This window comes from Pipra filicauda, unplaced genomic scaffold (genome assembly GCF_003945595.2).
Source record: "Pipra filicauda isolate LSUMZ 115617 unplaced genomic scaffold, ASM394559v2 scaffold614_size217257_pilon, whole genome shotgun sequence".
Classification (NCBI taxonomy): Eukaryota; Metazoa; Chordata; class Aves; order Passeriformes; family Pipridae; genus Pipra; species Pipra filicauda.
In genome coordinates, this window is record NW_024104770.1 from 127210 (window position 1) to 148883 (window position 21674).

Sequence of the window (21674 nt, forward strand, 5' to 3'; positions counted from 1 at the left end):
TTTGTCACCCCTCTGTCCCCTCCTGTGGGGATGGGGAGTGGGGACACAGCCTGAGCCCGGGAGATGACGGGTACCTTCCCTCTAGGCCTCCAGCATCCAGGGGAACCTGCTCCTCCTCCTGACACTGAATTCAACGGCTCCCCGATGGCACCGTGACACACCACGGCCCGGGAGGTCCGAGCCACCACCCGCACGAGTGTCCCAAGCCCCGGGTGTCCCATCCCTGTGCCTCAGCAGAGCCAGCTGCTGCCCCAAGCCCCGAGCCCCCCGTCACCCCGCAGCCGTGGACACGGCGTGGCTGGGCTGGGGAGTCAGGAGCTGGCTGAGCCCGGCGTGCTGGGGGCTCATCGCCTGCCCCGCAGGAGCCGGGGAAGCCAGCGGGGGCTCGGCCGAGGCGGGGGCTCCCCTCTCTGTGCCCCGTGGCCCTGGGGTGGGGGTCCGGGGTCCCAGCCCCCGAACATACAGCAGGGACTCCAGCAGAGCTGCACTGAGCTGCATGGGGAGGGGGCAGCGCTGGGGCCGGGGCAGACACCCCCTCCTGCCGCTCTCGGGGTCCCCTCTGGCGGGGTGCTGCAGTACGGGGGGCGGGTGGCACAGCCCATGGCACACGGGAGCCAAGGTCTCCTGCCACCGCGGCAGCGGGACAGGATGGCCCACCGGGGGACACCCCCCGCCCCCCACCTGGCCACGGTGCCCGCTGGCTCACCTGGGCATTCTTGCGCTTCCGCCCGGGCCGCCCCGCTTTCCTCATGGGCGTCCCCGGCTCCTGCTTCTCCTCCTTGCTCGGGTTCTCCTCGGGCTCCTCTTCCCCCTGCGAGCCGGAGACAGAGAGGACGGTTATGCCACCGGGCAGCCTGGGGATGGGCACGGCTCCGCTCCCGCTTGGCACCGGCACAGCACCGGCACAGCACCGGCACAGCACCGGCACCGCCGGCACCGCAGGGGGACAGGCACCTGCCTGGCAACGTGGGAGCAGCGTGGCCTGCCGGGCCAGCGGCACCAGGACACTCAGAAGGGTGACAGCGGCTCCTGCCAGGCTCAGGCTGCGGCGCAGGCCACTGTGGGCCAGGGGCCTCACCGAGCGACCCCCCTGCCCCTGTGCCACTGCGCCATGACCGGCTCAGAGGTGTCTGCCACTGCTGCAACCCACCCGAGCCCTGCGTGTGCGGGGCTGGGGGCTCTCGCCCCACGGAAAACGGGAGGAGATGCACGGCCCCCATGGCACGGCACATCGCGGGCCTGCAGGCAGCTGTGAAGCTCCCTGGGGACAAGGGACGGCAGCAGGAGCCGGGTGCCTTTGGAGCAGGCAGCTGCCAGCTTTGGGGACCAAGCCGTGCCCCCGAGCAGCTGCCAGCGCCCCACAGCCCGTCCCCTCCCCGGTGCTGTGCCCTGGGCCTGGCAGACGCGGGCGCCGGCATGGCGGCGGAGCGGGATGGCGGCCGGGAAATGAACCTGCTCCCGCAGCAAGGCCGCGGCCGTGCCAAGGACCGCGGCGTGCCGGGGGAACCAGCCCCGCGCGGGGGTCCGGCCCGGCCCGGCGGGGGGACGCGGCGGGGCGAGGGGTGCGCGGGGTCCCGGGGGGGCGCGGGGCCCGTTTCACCTGAGCCCCAGAAGATCCCGGCGGCGGCAGCCAAGGCAGGAAGAGGCCGCGGAGGGGGAGCAGGGGAAGGAGAGGCCGGCGGGGGGCTGGCGAGGGAGAGGCCGGGGAGGGGATGGGGCTGGCAGCCAGACAGCGCCGGCATCCAGCTGCAGCCGCGCGGCCCCGCGCCCCGGCGGGCGCCAGCCCCGAACGCATTCCTGCCCCGCGTCCCCCCGGGCTGGGGCGGCTGCACCGCCGGGATGCGGCTGGCACGTCCCCATGGGCCCAACGGGAAGGTCTGCAGGGTCGGGACACACCGTGCCCCGTGGCCAGGGTGCCTCATGGCCACGGTGCCCCACGGTCGTGGTGCCCCACGGCTGCAGTACCCCCTGGCTGTGGTGTCCCATAACCATGGTGTCCCATAACCGTGGTGCCCCACGGCCGCAGTACCCCCTGGCTGTGGTGTCCCATAACCATGGTGTCCCATAACCGTGGTGCCCCACCGCTGCAGTGCCCCCAGCCACGGTCCCCAGACCAGCTCCCCCGTGCCACCCACACCCAGACCCAGCCACATGCCCTCATGCCCACCACTGCCTGTCCCCCCTGTTCCACATCCTGATGCATCTGGGACCACATGGGAGCCACGTCCAGCCCCTCCCCAGTCCCCACGGGTGTCCCGCCAGGACCGCCCTTGGCCCAGCCCCATGATCAAGTGCCACTCGCCTGTGTGTGGGGCTGGGCAGCCCCCAGCAAAGACCCTCCATCCTTGCATGGATCCCCCAGCCCTGGCACCCACTGGCACTGCGACACCAGGGCCAAGCAAGGAGAGGCTCCACTGTGGCACCCGGGGGCCCCAATGGGGCTGAGCCCCACTCCCCACACCACCCCGGGTAGTAAATTTTGGGACAGGTCCTTTGGCCCCAGTGCCACCCCAGTCACCAGCGCACGGCTCCAGCTGCCCCCCTGCCACATTCCAATTTGTCCAGGTCCTGGTAGTGTTTACGGTGGATGTAAATGAAAGACTTGGGGGGTGTCAAGTGCACCGGGCAGTGGCCAGGCTGCCTGTGCCAAGAGAGGACGTGGCTGGGGAGCACCTGGTGGGTGCCAGCAAGGCCGGGGGGCTCCGGGGGTGCTCTCTGGGTGAAATGCCAGCAGGACAGAGCTGGCTCAAGGGCTGCTGCGGGGGCGGGGGGACAGTGAGGGTCACTGCTGCGGAGCCAGGAAGGTGCCCCCGACACCCACTGGGACAGGGAACCCCCACGGGGCAGAGCCAGCACCCAAAAAGTGGGGCAGGTGCCCAAGAAGCAGAGGGGGGGACGAGTCCGGGCACCGGCAGGGCTGGGCAAAGGGCTCTGGGGAGGCTCTGCCCCCCCAGCCCGGCACAGGGGGGCCGCAGCCGCAGCCCCTCGCCGCCCGCATCCCGCCGGGAGCTGAGTCATCCCCATCCATCACCCCGTGCCCGTCTCCCGGGCGCGGGGCGCCGTGGCACGTCCCCGATGCCGCGCTCCTGCGCCGCTGCCAAGCAACAACCCGGAGGGAGCCGCGGGCGAGCGCGGCCCGAGCCGAGCCGAGCTGCGGCACTGACGCAGTGTGGCTGCTCCGCCAGCCCCGCGCCCGCCGCACCGCCGGAGCCGAGCCCGCGGCCGGGGGGAGCGGCGCGGAGACCCCCCCTCGGAGGGAGGTGGGCTCGGCCTCGCCGGGGCCGGGTCCTCCCGCCGCGCTGGAGGCGTCGGGGACAGACGGGCTGGCCGTGCCGGCCCCGCGGGCAGCGGCTGCCCCGGCAGGGTGACCTCGGCGCGTGGCCGCGGGGGAGGTGACGCCGCATCCCGCGGGGTCAGCCCAGGACAGCGCTCGGCCGCCGGGCTGCTGCCACCGCCCCGGGCACCGGCACGGGCGGGTCCTGCTCCCCGGGGTGTGCCGGGCCGGCCGGCGGTACCACGGCTTTTCCCTACATCCCCCCGTGCCGCACGTCCTCACACCTCCACCGAGGCACGGGGGGGCTGTACATCACCTGCTCGCACTGCTGGTACGGCAACGCCGCGGGGCAAAGCACAGACCGACCCATCCCGGGGTACTCGTGCCCCCAGCCGTGCCGAGAACGTGCAGGACACGTCCCAGAGGATACACCAGCCGGCCCCTCCGGCAGCCAGGAGTGATGGCCAGAGGACGGGGAGCACCAGCGTGGGAGCTCGACGTGGCCCCATGGCCGTGAGGAACTGGGATGACCCTGACCTGGCGGTGCCCGCGGCGGGACAGTGTCCAGCTGGCCACGGCCCCAGTCCCCACGCCTTGACCAGCCCTGCCACGCGCCACCGGACGCTCCCGTCTCCGTGGGAAGAGCAATGGTGCTGCCAGTGCTGGCACCGGGAGCGGCCGCACCAGCCCGGAGTGTCCTTGGGTGGTGGAGACACCAGGGAGGGGGTTCCCTCCCGAGCCTGTGTCACACGTGGGGGACAGAAGGAGGTGCAGGGACCCCTGGAGCAGGTGGGACCCCCACGAGGGGGAAGCAGGGCTGGCACAAGGGCTCTGGAGCCACCACTTGTCCCCCCGAGCATGGGGCATGAACCCAGCACACACCCCAGAGCCAGGACACACCCCACCCCGGGGGACACCCCACTCTGCCATCCCCCTGGCCCTGGCCCTGGCCACCGCCGGGAGGTGACAGCAGGTCTCCGTCCCCGTCCCCTCCCCGCGCTCCCCAGCGCCAGGAATAGCTCAATCCGCGCTAATCCGGCTGCAGCTCAGGGCTCCCCCCGCCCGGCACCGCGCTGCCACCACCGCGAGGAGCTGGGCTGCGGCAGAGGGGACCCCGCACCCCCTTCTCCTGCCAGCCAGGAGCAGGCCAGAGCCCCCGAGCCCCCCATGGCCAGGCACGGGCGACGGGGACGGGCCCCCCGCAGCCTCCCAGCGCAGGGTCCGTACCTTGTGCGTGTCCAGCGCCTCCCGGCTGGGGCTGCCGGCGTCGAGGGTCCCGCTGGACGGCATGGTGGGGCACCGGGGCGGGCGGCCGCCGCCTCTTCAGCACCAGAGCGGACCCCGCTGCGCCGAGGAGGGGTCCTGGAGCCGTCCCCTGCCGCCTGCCTGGATCCTCCTGCCCCTGCGGGAAGCGGAGAGGGACGGGGTGAGGGGGTGCACCCGCCCCGCCGGCCCCCGGCCCGCGCCCCCCACCCCGGCAATTATTAACGTGCCACGGCCTTGACTCAGCCGGGCTGGGCCCCTGCCCTGCCACTGCCCCAGCACTGCCCCCGGCAGGTGCCCGAGCCCCGGCCCGTGCCGGCTGGGGGGGCACAGTGGGGAGAAAGGTGTACGGGGTGGGGTGTACGGTGTGGGGCACAGGGTGCACAGTGTGGGGCCCATGGTGTGGGTGTGGGGTGCACGGCACGGGGTGTAAGGTGTGGTGTGTGTGGGGTGTGTGCTGGGTGCATGGCATGGGGCACACAGTGTAAGGTGCAAGGTCCATGCTGTGGGGTGCATGGTGTGGGGTGTGCAGTGTAGGGTGTGCAGTGTGGGGTGTGCAGTGTGGGGTGTGCGGTGTGGGATGCACAGTGTGGGGTGTGCAGTGTTGTGGGGTGTGCAGTGTTGTGGGGTGTGCAGTGTGAGGTGTGCAGTGTAGGGTGTGCAGTGTTGTGGGGTGTGCGGTGTGGGGTGTGCAGTGTAGGGTGTGCAGTGTTGTGGGGTGTGCAGTGTGGGGTGTGCAGTGTGGGGTGTGCAGTGTGAGGTGTGCAGTGTAGGGTGTGCGGTGTTGGATGCACAGTGTGGGGTGTGCAGTGTAGGGTGTGCAGTGTGAGGTGTACAGTGTAGGGTGTGCAGTGTTGTGGGGTGTGCGGTGTGGGGTGTGCAGTGTGGGGTGTGCAGTGTGGGGTGTGCGGTGTGGGGTGTGCAGTGTAGGGTGTGCAGTGTGAGGTGTACAGTGTAGGGTGTGCAGTGTGAGGTGTGCAGTGTTGTGGGGTGTGCAGTGTAGGGTGTGCAGTGTAGGGTGTGCGGTGTGGGATGCACAGTGTAGGGTGTGCAGTGTAGGGTGTGCGGTGTGGGATGCACAGTGTGGGGTGTGCAGTGTGGGGTGTGCAGTGTGGGGTGTGCGGTGTGGGATGCACAGTGTGGGGTGTGCAGTGTAGGGTGTGCAGTGTTGTGGGGTGTGCGGTGTGGGGTGTGCATTGCTGTGGGTGTTGCAGTGTTGTGGTGTGTGCGGTGTGGGGTGTGCAGTGCTGTGAGGTGTGCAGTGTTGTGGGGTGTGCGGTGTGGAATGCACAGTGTGGGGTGTGCAGTGTGGGGTGTGCGGTGTGGGATGCACAGTGTGGGGTGTGCAGTGTAGGGTGTGCAGTGCTGTGGGGTGTGCAGTGTGGGGTGTGCGGTGTGGGATGCACAGTGTGGGGTGTGCAGTGTAGGGTGTGCAGTGCTGTGGGGTGTGCAGTGTGGGGTGTGCAGTGTGGGGTGTGCAGTGTTGTGGGGTGTGCGGTGTGGGGTGTGCAGTGTGAGGTGTGGGGTGTGGGATGCTGGGTGTGGGGTGCAGGGGTGCGAGGTGCTGGGTGCATGGTGTGGGGTGCAGGACATACGTGGTGCAGGGGGCAACACGCAGGGTGTGCAGGGGGGACGGTGCGGGTGTGTGGGGTGCAGGGTGTGGGGAGTGTGGGGTGGACAGTGTGGGGTGCAGTGTGTGGGGTATACAATGCAGGGGGTGGGGTGTACAGCGCGGGGTGCATGGTGCCAGTTGTGGGGTGTGGGCTGCAAGGTGTGGAGGTCTGGGGGGGTTGCAGGTTGTAGGGTGTGCGGGGTGTACGGTGTGGGATGGGGGGGGAGCCCGGGGGCCACGTGGTGTAGGACGTGTGGGGTGTAGGGTGCAGGATGAGGACGCCGGGTGAGGGGTGCTGCTGGTTGCGGGGGGCTGGGGGGCTGCGGGGTGCAGGGTGTGGGGGGTGCACGGTGCGGGGTGTGGGGGGCCGGGGGTGCCGCTCGCGGGGTGCCGGGGGGGCCGCGGGGGAGGCGCCAGCCGGCACCTGTTGCTATGGCAAACGCTGCATTCGCCATGGCCGGGGCTGCTGTTGCCTTTGGCACCGGAGCTGCAATTTGTTTCTAGAGCTTTCCAGCCGCAGCCGTTCCCAGCGGCGGGCGGGGGGCTCGGGCGGGGGCTGGGGGGGCTCGGGGGGGCCGGGGCGAGCAGGGCGCTGCTCCCAACACCGCTCCCACCCCAACGTGTCCCCCCCGGCCTGCGGCCACTGCGGCGGGGGCTGCTGGGGGGGCCGGGGGCTGCAGCCTCTCCCTGCCGCAGGCAGGGGGACCCCCGGGGGTTCGGGGTGCTGGGCTGGGGGCCGGGGGAGGGCAGATGGGGGGGACTCGGCCCTCCACGCCCCAGCACCCCCCGAAGGGCCCCTCTCACAGGCTGGGCTGGGGGGGGATGTGGGCAGTGGGCAGTGGGAGCTGGAGGGTTGGACAGCGGTGTGGGCGCGGGGTGCGGGCTGGGGGTACAGGGTGCGGGGTGGGGGGGCAGGTACAGGCTGTGGGCTGGGGGTGCTGGGTGCAGGCTGGGATCTGGGGGTGCAGGATGTCAGACTGGGGTGTGGGGTGCAGGTCCCACCCCAGGCACAGCCCCGTGCCAGCCAGTGGGCACTGGGGAGGGGTTCCCCATCCCGCTCCCTCCCCAGCTCGGGGAGCACCCGGTGAAGCCCCGGCCCCATCCGTGTCACCCTCCCCTCCGCGGCACGGGGGTGCCCGTGCCTGCTCCCCGCGGGTCCCCTCGCCCCCGGCCCGGCACTCGGCCCCCGGGCACCGCGGTGCCCTGGGTGAGGGGCCAGGGCTGGCACCCCGCATCCCCAGCGCCCCCAGGCCCCCGCTCCCGGTCCCCGCTGGCAGCGGCTGTGCCGCCAGCATCACGGCACACCCGTGGGCACGGCACGGCACGGCACGGCACGGTGTGGCACCCCGACCCCGCGTCCCCACGCCAGCTGCCTCCCCGGGGTGCCGCCGGCGGAACCCCCCACCCTGCCCGAGCCCGCCGTGCCCCCCAGCCCCGGCCGCGGGCACGGGCGGACACGCGCGGCCGGGAAGCACCGGGGACACCCCGGCTGCCCCCCGGGGGATCCCCGCGCCCGGAGGCGCCGCGGGGTCCCCGCCGCCGGGGGTCCCTGCCCTGCCCTGCCGCCGGCACCTCCCGCAGCCCCCGGCCCCTCGCCCCGGCACCGGGGTCCCTCCGGCAGCCCCGGGGGGCGGCTGAGCCCCTCCGGGCGCCCCGGTGCGGCGGCGGCCGAGCCCGGCCGGCGCTGCCAAAGGGGCAGCTCGCGGCTTTGATTCGCTTCCAGCCAACATGGTCTCCAAACGCTCTAAAAATAGTTGTTCTGCGCACAAACCCCGCGGCAGCCCCGGCCGCCGAACAAAGCCGGGGAGCCGGCGCGGCCCCGGCCGCCTCCCGCTGCCCACCCGCGGGGCCCCGCCGGAGGGGCCGTGCGGTGCTCCCGGCCCCGTGCGGTGCTCCCGGCCCCGTGCGGTGCTCCCGCCCCGCGCCCCGCGCTCTTACCCGGCTGCGCTCGCCCGCCGCGGCGGGGCGGGACGGGACGGATCGCGACGGGACGGGGGGTTCGCACCGTGCCCTCGCCTTTAGGCCGCCGGGACCTTCCTCCGCGGCATCCCCCGGCCGAGCTCGGCTTGGCGGTGCTGGCGGACCCTCGCCCGGCGTCTCGGCGGGGACGGAGCGCCCGCCGTGCCCGTGCCCGGCGCTGCCCCTGCGGCCGGGGGGGAGCGGGGCCCCGGCCGTGGCCGCCGAGCCGCTCCCGCTCGCAGGACCGGCGAGTCACGCTCGCCGCGGCGGCAGAGGCGTTCCGAAGTAGGTTATACCTGCGCCGGCTGGGCGAGACACGCGGCAGCCACCGGCACGAAAATGGAAAACCCACCCGAAATCCCGCCTTTTTTTTATATTTAGGGACCTCGGCGGTGCCGTGCCGCAGCCGGGAACCTGCAGGGACCTAACCGGCCATTTTAGGTGACGGCGAGCGGGGTCTCCGGCAGCCCCCCGCGCTGGTGGCGGGCGGGGGGACACCGTCACCGCAGTGCCCCCCTGTCCCGAGGTGACCCCGCGCGCGGCGGTGACACCCCCCGGGTTGGCCGGGGTCCCCCGTGCGCCGGCGGCGGAGGGGACGCACGAGGGACCCCGTCCAAGCGCCTCTCCCGTGACAAGTGCCGCAGCGTATTATTATTGTTGTTGTCACTTTGAGTCACTGCCACCACCGCGCTCCTCCTCCTCCTCCTCCTCTCCTCCTCCTCCTCCTCCTCCTCCTTCCCAGCGCCAGGGAACAACTCCGGGATTGACTCAGAGGGGACAGGAGCGGCGGCCGTGAGTCACCCCCACCCCCTGCGCCCCCCACCCCTGACTCACGCCGGGGTGCCCCCCCCAGCCCCCCGCGGCGTGGGTGCTGCTGGCAGGGGGGGCCGGGAACAGGGTGGGCGTCCCCCGGGGCCCGAAATTTTGCCTCTGACAGATGGTTGTGCCGAAACCACCGTGGCCGTGACCTCATCCCCGGGGTTGTAATTTAGCGGTGAAATGTTTGGCTGCTGCGGGGGGCGGGGGGGGGCACGTGTCGGGGGGAGTGCCCGGACGGACACATGTGCCACAGCTCTGGGAGCCACTGCCACCGGGGGACGGGGGGTCTGGGGGCATGAGATGCTGGCGAGAGCTGGGGTGATCCTAAAAATAGACCTGGCACGGAGGGAGGACCCTGGGGTGGTCGGCAGCACTGAGCCAGCCCCATGGTGCACCCCACTGCACCCCAGGGCACCACTGCACCCCAGGGCACTGCAAGGAGTGACACACTGCACCCCACGGCACCCCAGTGCGCAATTCATTGCACCCCACGGTGCTACTGCACCCCACAGTGTCCCACTGCACCCTAAGGACTGACATACTGCACCCCATGGCACCCCAGTGCACAATTCATTGCACCCCACGGTGCTACTGCACCCCACAGTGTCCCACTGCACCCCAAGGAGTGACACACTGCATCCCACTGCACCCCAAGGAGTGACACACTGCACCCCACTGCACCCCAAGGAGTGACATACTGCACCCCACTGCACCCCAAGGAGTGACACACTGCACCCCACTGCACCCCAAGGAGTGACATACTGCACCCCATGGCACCCCAGTGTGCAATTCATTGCACCCCACAGCACTACTGCACCCCAGTGTCCCAGGGGGTGATTCATTGCACCCCAAGGAGTGATGCACAGCACCCCAAGGCACCACTGCACCCCACAGCACTGCAGAGAGCAACACACAGCACCCCACAGCACCCCAGGGAATGATGCCTGGCACCCCTGCACCCCCATGGCACCCCAGGGAGTGACTTCCTGCACCCCTTGGCACCCCAAGGAGTGATGCACTGCCCCCACAGAACACATGGCACCCCATGGCACCCCCAGGAGCGACACAGAGCCCTGCACTGCTCCACACCACAGCCAAACCCAAACACCGGCTGCAGCCCCACAGCTGGATCTGTTGGTGTGGGAATGCTGCCAAGGCCGAGGGCAGACCAAACTGCCTCTGGCACGGGGTGGGGTGGGATGGGGTGGGATGGGACAGGGACGTGTGTCACAGACCCCTGTGCTGGGCCGTGGTGCCGCTCGGCAGGTGGGACAGCGTGGATCACCCAGCAGGATGATGAAGGAGCTGCCAGAGCACCGGGAACATCTTACCAGGAACACCCAGGAGCTCCATGTGCTCAGTCACTGGGGAAAAAAGTCTGGGAGACGGTGTGACCCCAGCGAGCAGACCCCGGGCCCCATGGGGACCCTCTGGTTGATGGGAAGCAGAGCCGGGTGCCGATCTGGGGCAGGAGCTGAGCCGGAGAGATCCAAACCAGGATCGGGGATGGGCCGTGAGCTGGGACTGGCGGTTAACCGCGGGAACGGGCCCAACGCCGCCGGCACGTGCTGGCGCGTGCCGAGCCCCACGGCAGGGAAGTGGGATGGCGGCTGGGCCCGAATGCCAGGTAAGGAGAGTCTGCCCGTGAGTCCCTCCCGCGCCGGGAGCCCAAACCGACCCGCGGCCTCGAGGTGAGAGGGATCCGGAGCCATCCCACCAAACCACACGCCCCGACGCCGCCGGCTCCTCCCGCAGAGCCGAAGCCGCCGCGGCACGAGCGCGCCTGGCACACGCGTGTCCTCGGCACGCGCCGGCGGGACCTGCCAAGCCCACGCGCTCCCCTCGGGGCGCCACACCTCGCCGGGGCACGGCCCGTGGGGAGGCGTCGGGCAGGGATGCGCCGAAATAAAATTCCCTGCACAAAAACCACCGCCTGAGGGTCCCTGAGCGGCCGCCACGGCACGGCACGGCACAGCACGGGGCTCCACGGCCACCGGGTTTTGGGGCCAGCTGTGGCCCACCCTGGACAGCACTGTGGGCACGTGGGCAGCCCGGGACACCCGAGGGACGCCCAGGGACACCGGGGCTGCGGCCTCACTGGTGGGCACCAACATCCCGCCGTTCCACGAGAGAGCTGCGTGTCACCAAAGCGGCTCCACGGGGAAGTTTGGAGCTGACTCAGCACGAGGGGCCGGAGCCGGCGTGGGAGCTGCCAGGAGCAGCAGGGCCGGGTCCCACACTCTGTCCCCACCAGCTCCGGGGGCTCCCTGGGGGGCTCCTGGGCTCCCTGGGATGCGGGTGCCCGGTGTGGCACAGCCAGCGCGGAACGCGGCCGGTCCCGCGGTGACAACGGCGACGTCACACAAAAGGGCAGAAACACAGAAAGAGGAACTGAGCGAGGAGGAAAATCTCATTTGCCCGCAGGTTCGCGCAGGCGAAACACCCCGGAAAGGGGGGGGAGGAAACAGCAGTGGGAGGGAAGGGGGAGTGAGGGGGAAGGGGAGCAACAGGGAAGTGGGAAGTGAAGGGGAAGGGAGAGGGTAGTGGGAACGAACGGGAAGTGGGAAGTGAGTGGGAATGGAGGGAAGTGGGGGGGAAGCGAGTGGGAAGAGGGATGCGAGAGGGAAGAGGAAGCGAGTGGGAAGAGGGATGCGAGAGGGAAGGGGAAGCAATGGGGAAGGAAGAGGAAAATGAGAAGCCAGAGGGAAGGGGGAAGCAAAAGGGAAGGGGGAGTGAGCAGGAAGTGGGAAGTGAGTGGGAAGGGAAGGGAGAAGGAAGGTGGAAACGAGCAGGAAAGGGGAAGTGAGCAGGAAGCGGGAAGTGAGTGGGAAGGGGGACGAGAGCAGGAAGGGGGAAGCAAGAGGGAAGGGGAACAGAGAAGGAAGGGGGAAACGAGTGGAAAGGTGGAAGCGAGCAGGAAGTGGGAAGTGAGTGGGAAGGGGGATAAGCGAGAGGAAAGGGGGAAGCAAGCGGTGGCCCAGCTTAGGGGAGGCAGGAGCGGGAAGCAGCGGGCAGGAACAGGCAGGATGGGCACCCCCCGCGCCCTGCCAGGCCCCTGCCCCGCCGCCCCCTCCGCCCGGTCCCGCGGCACTTCAACCCCCCCCCGGAGGCTATTTTTGGTGCAAAACCCCCGAAGTTCGGGCAGGGCCGGGCCGGCCGGGCCCCCCGGGCGGCTCCGCCGCGGGCAGGGCAGGGACGGCCGGGCCCCCGCGTCCGCCCGGGGGGACACCCGGCGGTGCCACGGCGGGCCGGGAGGGGACCGGGGGGACACCCGGCGGTGCCACGGGGCCCCGCTGCCCTTCAGCCGCCCGCGCGGCGCTCAAGGACACGGCGGCGCCGCGGGGGCCGGGCCGGGCCGCGCCGCCACCCCCGCCCGCACGGCCGGGCCGAGCGGGGCCGAGCGGGGCCGGGCCGGGCCGGGCGGGGGCGGCGCGGGCCCGGGGGGGCCCGGCGGGCCCGGCCCTGCCGTGTTTTCCTGCCGCGGGCCCGGGACGGCGGAGACACCGCGGCGGCACCGGGGCCGCCCCGGACCGGGCCGAGCGCCCCGGAGGGACCCGAACCCCCCCCGGGGGGGACCCGAACTCCGGCCGGGGGGACCCGAAGCCCCGCCGGAGGGAGCCGAGCCCGGCCGGGGACACCCGAACCCCGCCGGACGCCCCGGCCGAGCCGAACCGGCCGGAGCCGAACCCCCCGAACGCGGCGGCCGAATCGAACCGAGCGGAGCCGAGCGGAGCCGAGAGTGCCCGAGCCGAGCGGAGCCGAGCGGGGCCGGGGCTGCCGCTCCCGCTGTCCCCGTGTCCCGCTGTCCCCGTGTGCCCCTGCCCCGTGTCCCGGTTACCTGGGCCGGTGCGGGCCCGGCGCCGAGCCCCGCCGAGCCGTGCCGAGCCCCGCCGAGCCGCCGCCGCCGCTGCGCTGCCCGGCCAGGCCTCCTCCCGCAGCGCCGCCGCCTCCACTGCAGCACCGAGCCCGCCGCGCGGTCCTAGAGCCCGCCGGCCGCGCCCGCCGCGGCACCGCACGGCACGGGCACGGCACAGCACGGCACCGCACGGCACGGGCACGGCACCGCACGGCACCGCACGGGCACGGCACGGGCACGGCACGGCACGGGCACGGCACGGGCACGGCACCGCACGGCACGGGCACGGCACGGGCACGGCACAGCACGGCACCGCACGGCACGGGCACGGCACAGCACGGCACCGCACGGGCACGGGCACAGCACAGCACGGCACCGCACGGGCACGGCACGGGCACGGCACAGCACGGCACCGCACGGGCACGGGCACAGCACAGCACGGCACCGCACGGCACGGCACGGGCACGGCACGGCACCGCACGGGCACGGCACGGCACAGCACGGCACCGCACGGGCACGGCACAGCACGGCACCGCACGGCACGGGCACGGCACGGGCACGGCACGGCACGGATCGGGCACGGGCACGGCACGGATCGGGCACGGGCACAGCACGGGCACGGCACCGCACGGATCGGGCACGGGCACGGCACAGCACGGATCGGGCACGGGCACGGCACGGCACGGCAGGGATCGGGCACGGCACGGATCGGGCACGGGCACGGCACGGCACGGGCAGAATGGCTGCACCACGGCCCGGGGGCCGGACAGACCGCCCGGGCTCGGCTTTGCTAAGCTAAGACGAGCCGTGCCGTTCCGAGCCGTGTTGTGCCAAGCCATGCTGTGCCGAGCCAGGCCATGCCAGACCAAGCCAAGCCGTTCTGTGCCAAGCCAGGCTGGCCCAAGCCAAGTGTGGTCAAGGGCCGTGCCACGGTGTGCCAAGCTGAGCCGTGCCAGGCCAGGCTGGTCCAAGCCAAGCCAAGTGTAGTCAAGGGCTGTGCAGTGCCAAGCCAAGCTAAGCCATGCCACGCCAAGCCAGACTGTGCCAGATCAAGCCAAGCCAAGTGCAGTCAGGGGCTGTGCCATGTCAAGCCAAGCCATGCCGTGCCATACCAAGCCCTGCCAAACAGCCATGCCAAGCCAGGCCACGCCAGACCAAGCCAAGCCATGCCTTCTCCCCACGTTTGTGCCAGCTCTGTCCCCCTGGTCCCTGGTGCCATTGCCACCCCCCGGGCAACTGCCAGGGTGTCTCCGGGAGCTTCTTCCTGCTGGGTACCCCCCTCAGGGCGTGTGTGGAGTGCCCCCGGACCCTCCCCAGCCAGGGGCTGCCAGGGCCAAGCGGGGATCGGTGTGTCCTCAGTCCCGTCCCTGAGAGGTGTTGGCCTGGAGGCCCCTCGGGAGGCTGGAAAGCAGGTGATGGACACCCAGGGAACGTCAGCGGGCAGAGATCCATGGCAGCGGATCCCAGGCCTTGGAATTTGGGGGGTCTTTGGTGAAGGGGATTTGTAACTCCTCCTTAAGGATCTGACAGGGGGGGCTGGTGGTGCCGTGGGAGCTGGGGTGGGACCGAAAAGCCAGGGGACCGCCAGGACAACCCACCAGCTGCTCGGAAGCACCTGGAATCGGGGGCTCAGGGCTGGACTTGAGGAGCACTGGAAGAGCCAGAAGAGCCTCAGGGGGCTCACGCTGCTGTCTCCAACACCTGCACAGGTGATGCTTTTGGTCCACCAAAGCCTGGGCTTGGCCTGGGCCCCAGCTGGCGCTGGCAGGTGCCGAGGATGGACTGACCTTGGGGGATCCCTGGGAATATCCAGCACCACCCGGATGAGTGCCCAGGGTCCCAAGCTGGTGCCACAGCCCCTGGCATGGGCATGGAGGGGCCCAGCGGCACCTGGCTGTGCTTTGGCAGCCCCATTCCTGCTCTGGCTGTGCTGCAGTGCCAGGAGGATCCCCCCAGGCAGGGCCCCCCCTTGCCCTCAGTGCTGGAAGGCGCCCGGTGCACAGGGGGGCACTGCAAAATAAGGCATTAATTAATAATGCTAATTAATGGTGTGTTCCCTGGAAGGATAGGCCCTGTCTGCTCCCACGGGTGTCCTGTAGGAGCCTCCCATGGGTGCCGGGATCCCAGCTGGAAAGGGGCAGGTGCCCCTGGACCAGAGCACAGGACTGGGATTGACCTCCCAAATCCCATGGGGAGGGTCCTGCTGGGCCAGGATTGACCCTGAAAACTCCAGGGGCAGGATCCCACCAGGCTGGGATCAACCCCCCAAACCCCAAAGGCAGGGTCCTGCTGGGCTGGGATTGGGATTAACCCCCCCAAATCCCATCCTGGGGGGCAGCCCCACGCCCGGCTCTGCTGCAGTTCTGCCTTCCGTGACGGTGCCACATGTCACCACAGTGGCTCTGCTGCCTCTCCAGGATGTGCCAGGCCTTGTGCCAGTGATGGAACACCCAGGGGACACTTGGAGTCCTGGCAGGGGTGTGGGACCATCACTGGGGGATGCTGCTGGCAGGGGAATGTGGCCAGAGAGCTGTGCTGGCGCTGGGCTGGGCACAGGAGGAGAAGGAGGAGGAGGATGGTCACAGGTTGACCATCTTCCATGCCAGGTCTTGGCATCTCTGTGCTCCAGCAGAGCCATCCTGCTCTGTGGCAGCTGGCAGCTCCCATCCCTTCCGTGCTCCAGAGACCCTCAGGAGGCTGCAGAGCCCCACAGGGGCTGTGCCCTGAGAAACCCCCACATCCCTCAGACCCGCTCAGCCACCAGTGCTCGGCCTTCCCAGCCCCATCCCTACATCCCAGGGCATGTGGGGGCTCAGATGGTGCCACAGCCACATTGGCAGCGTGGTGCCCACCTGCCCCCACATTCCTGCTCTCCTGCCCCACCAGCTCCTCTGTAACTGCTTCTGCCCTGGCAGCTCGTTTGGGGAACGGGTGCAATTATCCCCAGGGATAACCCCTGACCAGGGAGGTCGGGGGGGCTGGTCCCAGCTCTGTGCTTCCGACCACCCGTCCCACGGATGGGGCAGCACCAGGAACCAGCCGGCCCCAACACTCTGCTGGAATGTTCCACCTGGAATTGGTGCTCCCCAGGCACTCACTCCCTACCCTGGCAGAGCTGGGGGTCCCTGGGCCCCCCCGACGCTGAGCAGCTCCCCCCCAGCAGCAGCTCGGCCTCGCCACCGAGAGAGCAGCGGCCCCACGCCCCGGTGACACGGTGACAGCTGCCAGTGCACAGGCAGGTCCCTCCGGGGCAGGAACAGGGATCGGCTTAATTAATCTCGCCTGGAGGGCGGGCGCCAAATTAAGCCGGTGACGGTGACACCGCAGCCCGGTCAGTGAGCCCGGGGAGCAGCCGGGCCCCTCGGCGTGGGGACAGCCGGTGTCACACGCCGGGCAGTGGCACAGTGTGCCGTGATGGCACTTGGGTTGCTGGGGGTGGCACTCGGCGTGCCAGGGTGGGAGTGTCCCTTCCACAGGCCCCTCTGCCAAGCCCTGGGGACGTGGGGTGTGAGGACATGGCACGCTGCTGGCATTGTCACCGGTGGCACTGGTGGGCTGAGGGGGGTGACTTGGGGTGGCAGCGGTGCCAGACGAGGGATGGAGACCCCAAGGGATGCAAGTGTGAGGGCACTGTGGCCAGAGGGACACAAAGGGATGCAGGTGATGGCACCATGACCAGGGGGACACAGGTGTGATGCCACTGTGGCTCAAGAAACGCCAAGGGACACAGACATGATGCCACCGTGGCCAGACCTGGTGGGAGGCCGGTGTGATGCCACTGTGGCCGGAGGGACCCAAAGTGATATAGGTGGCACGGCCCCATGCCTTGAGGGACCCTGAGGGACACAGGTGTGATGCCACCGTGGCTCAAAGGATGCCAAGGGATGCCAAGGGATTACAGGTGCGATGCCACCACAGCCAGGGGGATGCCAGGGACGCAGATGTGACACCACGGTGGCCTGAGGGACCCCCGTGCTCTCTGCACTCCTGATGCTGAGCAGGGCGGCCGTGCCGTGTCCCGGTGCCACTCCCGGCGTGTGGATCCCGCAGTGCTGCTCCCGCCGCTCAGCCCGGGGAGGGGGAGCAGCTGTGGCCGGTCCCTGCTGTCCCTGCTGTCCCCGCTCCCCCCGCTCCCGCCTGACCTGGTTTCCAGCTCCGAGGGCTCCTCGTTATGCAACCGCCGCCGAATTCCTGCACGAGCAGAAATGGCCGACAGTCCCCACATCATCCCACAGCCCGGGCACGGGGGCGGCCCCGCCTGCCCCCCGGCCCCTGGCCCGCACCCCCGACCCACCGCCGTGCCCGCGGGAGGAGGGTGCCGGGAGGGGCTCGGCGGGGCCGTGTCCCCTGGGCCCTGTCCCCCAGTGCCACGGGGCTTGTGCCACCCCTGGCGGGCGGCAGCCGTGGGGTGCGGGAGCACCGGTGGCACCGGGAGCACGTGGCAGGGCTGTCCCCGGGGACAGGGCGTGTGTCACACGGGGGTGCGAGGGCAGGCGGGCACGGCGAGGTCCGGGACCCCGGGGAGGGGCCGCAGCCCCCCCGAGCCGGGACAGGCTCCGTGCCGGGCTCCCGCACCTGCAGCCACGCCCGCGGGGTCCCGCCCGGCTCCGTGTTTGCCCACCGATAACCCCGCTGGGGAGAGGGGAGGAGGGCTGGGATGAAGGGCAGGAGCCGCAGCGGCGGCTGGAGCGGAGGCATCGATCCGGGGATGGAAAGAGCCGCAGCGGCCGGGGGAGCCCAGGGAGCGGCCCCAGCCCCGGGGGCTGGCGCTGCCACGAGCCCCCGGCCCCGTGTGAGGGGACACCGGGTGCCCCCGGCGGGGGGGGGCTGCGGGGGTCGGGGCTCCCCCTCCCCGCAAATCAGTGGGGTCCCTGGGGTACACGCGGTCCTTGAGGGCTCCTTGGGGTGCACAGAGACCCTGGAGTCTTCCTGAGGTGTTTGGAATACCTGGGGCACACGAGGTCCTTGAGCTCTCCGTGGGCCACGTGGGGTCCCTGGGGGTCTCCTTCGTGTGCGCAGGGACCCTGGGGTCTCCATGGGGTCCCTGGGGGTCTCCTTGGTGTGCGCAGGGACTCTGGGGTCACCCTGAGACCTCGTGGGGCTGAGCCCACCCGCTGCCCCTCACGCTGAGCGGGAGCTGCCCCGCCCCCCCCGCAGCTGGGGGTAATCGGGGTTAATTGCGGTTCTAATGAGGTGTGAAAGGGTTATTGCCTGTGGGATGAGCAGAGGGGCAGGGATGGGGACAGTGGTGCCACTGGACTCGGCTGTAGCCTGCTCCGCTCCTGTGTCTGCACCCACGTCCCCGTGGCGGGAGGCACAGGATGGCTGGGGGGGTCCCGAGGTGAGAGTTGTGCCCGGGGGCAGCTCGGGGCACACCGAGGGCCTCACCAGAAACCGCGGTGGGTCCGTGTCCCCAGGCAGGGGGCAAGGCCAGGACGGGGGGGAACGGGGCAGGGACCTGCGGCGGTGGGCGCGGGGGGACAGGGGCCCTGGCAGGGACGATGCCGATGCTGGGGACAGGCAGAACCCGGGGCGTGCCAGTGCCCCACAGAGTGCCGGTGCCCCACAGAGTGCCGGTGCCCCACAGAGTGCCGGTGCCACGGTGGCAGAGCCGGCTGTGCAGTGGCACTCAGTCCACGGGCACGTGGTGCCCCTGGGCTCTCATTTCTCGCTCCTGCTCTCACCCCCACGCCAGGCTGTGCAGCACGAAGCTTCCCCAGGCCCCCGGCTCTGGGAAGGGTCCGGAGCTTTCCCACCGAGGCACCTAATCCCTAAAACGAATGAGCACCAGGAGAGGGGCAGTGCCAAATCGGGGCTGGGGAGTGGGGAGGGGACGCACCTGCACCCGGGATCCCACGGATTCTGGGAGTGAGGTTTCCATCGGTGGCTCTGCCACCTCAACGCCCCCCCCGGGCCCGTTCTGCTGCCGCCAGATGTGCGGGGTGTGCGCTGGGGGCACATCTGTGCCCCCAGCGCACACCCCGCACATCTGGCGGCAGGGCAGCTGTGGCGCCGTGCCGAGGGCCCGAACACTGGCAGCTCTGTGCGCTCCCAGCGACCCGCAGCCATGACCAATGCGGGGATCTCCGGCTCTGCCCCGCGGCCCCAGGGCACAGCGCCGGCAGCTGCTCCCGCCCCCGAGCAGGAAAAACCCCCTTTTTTTCTTTTCTTTTTTTCTCCCCTTTTTTTTCACGAGATCCCCCGCCTTTTTTTTTTTTCCACATGGCGAAGGGACAAGACACCCCGCGGGGAGAAGATGGATTTATTAAATATTTGGCGGATGACAGAACATGGCTCCCCGCTCGCAAGGGCTGCTCTTGGAGACGTTCCCCGCGCTTACGGCATCGGCTCCGGCGCGGCTTCGCCAGCTGCTCCCAGGGACAATCCCGTTCCCAGGGACAATCCCGCTCCCAGGGACAATCCCGCTCGCTCCCGCGCTCCTCCGTGCCCACAGGAATAGGGAATGGCACTGCAGCTTGGTGCAACCCCCGGGGACACTCCGGCTGCAATGGGCACAGCCAGGCCTTGGGGATGGCACGAGCAGCCAAGGCCACCACTGTCCCTGTGCATGGCACCAACAGACCAGCTGGGGAGGGTCCCCGTGTGGCTCCCATCCCTGTTCCCTGCCCCATGGGAAGGGGGGTGTCCCTCTCCTGGCATTAACCCCCGGCACCAGCCGGGCACACCAGTGCAGGGACGTGGCTCTGCCCCGAGGAATTCCTATGGGAAAATGTTTTAAGGTGCGTTTTCCTCCAGGTGGGTTCTGCCCCAGGGAATTGCAGAGTTCCCTGGCAATCCTGATCTGGTGGGTGCTGTCGGTGGGAGCCCTCCAGCTGGCAGTGGGAAGACCCCGACCCTTGTGCAGCTGTGACATCCCCAGCTCCTGATGGCTGTCACCACCCTGGCAGAGCCACTGGCAAAACATCCCTAGTTTTGGTGCTTGGATTTGCCCATAGCCACAGCCAAGGATGCTGTAGGACTTGTCCCTGTCCCCACCCTCATCTTAATGGTAATGAACATCCCTGTCCCCATCCCCGTTCTCATCGCCTGTCCCCATCTCCATCCCCACCCCTGTCCCTGTCCCCATCCCCATCCCCATCCCTGTCCCTGTCCCCCATCTCCATCCCCATCCCTGTCCCTGTCCCCCATCTCCATCCCCATCCCTATCCCTGTCCCTGTCCCCCATCCCCATCCCCATCCCTGTCCCTGTCCCCCATCTCCATCCCCATCCCTGTCCCTGTCCCCCATCTCCATCTCCATCCCCATCCCTGTCCCTGTCCCCCATCTCCATCCCCACCCCTGTCCCTGTCCCCCATCTCCATCCCCATCCCTATCCCTGTCCCTGTCCCCCATCACTGTGCCCATCCCCATCCCTATCCCTGTCCCTGTCCCCCATCACTGTGCCCATCCCCATCCCTTTCCCTGTTCCCATTCCCATCCCTGCTTGACTTGACTGTGCCACTCCAGGTTCTCATCGCTCCCCTTCCCTCCTTGGCAGCTCATTCCCAACATTTACATCCAACCAAACCTGTGGCCACCACGGGTGTTTATTCCCCCTCTCCCGTGGGCTGGGGGGACCCAGGGGGTGTGTTCCCGTGGGCCCTGGGTGGGCACAGGGAGGGGCAGAGCCGAGGGCGCTCCCAGGGTTTGTGGCTCCCTTCCATCCATCACCCTCCATAAATATTTATGGATGCATCAGGGCCCTCAGCTCCTTCCACTAAAAATAACATTCCTAAGCACCACGGGAAAAAAAAAATGCTGAAAACCACCCGTGCCTGGGACTGGTGGTTTTGGGAACCAGCGATGGCAGAGGAGCCCAGCGCGGGTCACCGGGGAGCTGCCACCCCCTGCTCCCTTATTTCCTTTGCTTTTAACCAACACTGGACCCAACTCCCGGTGCTGGGAGTGGAGATGCAGCTCTCAGCCTGGCCATGCTCCTCCCCAGGTCCCCTGGAAAGCTCCCACAGCCTGAAGAGCTGCTCCCAGCAAGGCCGGGAATGCCGGAGGTTGGTGGCCCATCACGGCCCCCTGGTCAGACACCCCTTCACCTGCACCCCCCCCCGGGAGGACACACCTCACACCCCACTCCAAGGTGGGTTTTTGAGAGAGAATCCCCTTCATGCCACGCAGGAGGGACCCCAGGAGGGCCTGCACCCCTTTTTCCATGCACACGAGGAGGAAGGACCAGCGTGTGAGGCGACGGTGGCACCGCCCGGGAGGAGGCCGGGACGGAGCCGTGCACGGAGCGGGAACAGCCACCAGCAGTTTCCTTTCAGGTGTTTTTTTTTTGTTTTCTCAAGCCTCCCGTGACTCGCTGAGCCGGGTGGGACATGGTGTGGTCGTCGCTGGGGAACCCGCCGAGGGAACATGCAATGGCCTGAGGGCAGGAGAGTCCTCCGGGTGTTCCGGGGAGAGCCCCCCGGGGGGCTGTGGGAGAGCCCTCCCGCTGGCTTTGGGAGGGCTGTGTCGGCAGCAGGTGGTGGAGATCGGTCACAGTTGCACACGATGGTGATGGATGGGCTGAACGTGCCTCTTCCCAAGGACGGGAGACGTCCCTCGGTCGCGAGCGCAACCTCCGCGCCTGCGGCACCAGAAACGCCCGTCAGCACCCACGGGGAGCAGAGCTCCAGCCCAGCCCCCTGGGGCACAGCCAGAGCCACCTGTCCCTGCTGGGACCTGGCAAAAGGAGGCTCAGGGGGCACCTTTTCCTCTCTGGAACTCCCTGAGAGGAGGGGGGCGGGGGTTTGGGCTCTGCTCCCGGGGAACAAGGGACAGCACAAGGGGGAACGGCCCCAAGCTGTGCCAGGGCAGGGTCAGGGTGGAGATACTGGGAACAATTCCTTCCTGGAAGGGGCTGTGCAGCCCTGGCACAGCTGCCCAGGGCAGGGTTG

At 69.8% G+C, this 21674-nt stretch overlaps 3 protein-coding genes across 4 annotated transcripts in view; 1 reads left to right on the forward strand and 2 right to left on the reverse strand.

Annotated features, from left to right (window-relative positions):
- Positions 1-8702, reverse strand: part of DNMT3A (DNA methyltransferase 3 alpha) — a 29016-nt gene extending 20314 nt beyond the window's left edge. For both annotated transcript variants that reach the window (XM_027749468.2, XM_027749467.2), the window contains exons 1-3: positions 8088-8702; positions 4502-4676; positions 707-811 (exon numbers count right to left, since the gene is read on the reverse strand). In XM_027749468.2, the coding sequence (XP_027605269.1) occupies positions 707-811; positions 4502-4564 (168 nt within the window). In that variant the 5' untranslated portion in view covers positions 4565-4676; positions 8088-8702. The remainder of the gene's footprint in view (positions 1-706; positions 812-4501; positions 4677-8087) is intronic.
- Positions 8703-10433: 1731 nt separating this feature from the next.
- On the forward strand, positions 10434-13577 carry LOC120324628 (collagen alpha-1(I) chain-like). The gene is made up of 2 exons (XM_039388142.1): positions 10434-10554; positions 12064-13577. Exons 1-2 carry the CDS (start codon positions 10434-10436, stop codon positions 13575-13577), a joined length of 1635 nt encoding a protein of 544 aa, XP_039244076.1.
- Positions 13578-20936: 7359 nt separating this feature from the next.
- LOC114002984 (dystrobrevin beta-like) overlaps positions 20937-21674 on the reverse strand; it is a gene marked incomplete at its 5' end in the record, with an annotated part of 66642 nt that continues 65904 nt past the window's right edge. Inside the window, one exon of the mRNA XM_039388143.1 lies at positions 20937-21364. The remainder of the gene's footprint in view (positions 21365-21674) is intronic.

Coding starts and splice junctions, on each gene's coding strand:
- LOC120324628 (XM_039388142.1), top strand. CDS start 10,434: ATGGGCCGTGAGCTGGGACTGGCGGTTAACCGCGGGAACGGGCCCAAC. Junction 10,555..12,063: donor CGGCTGGGCCCGAATGCCAG/GTAAGGAGAGTC, acceptor AAACCCCCGAAG/TTCGGGCAGGGCCGGGCCGG.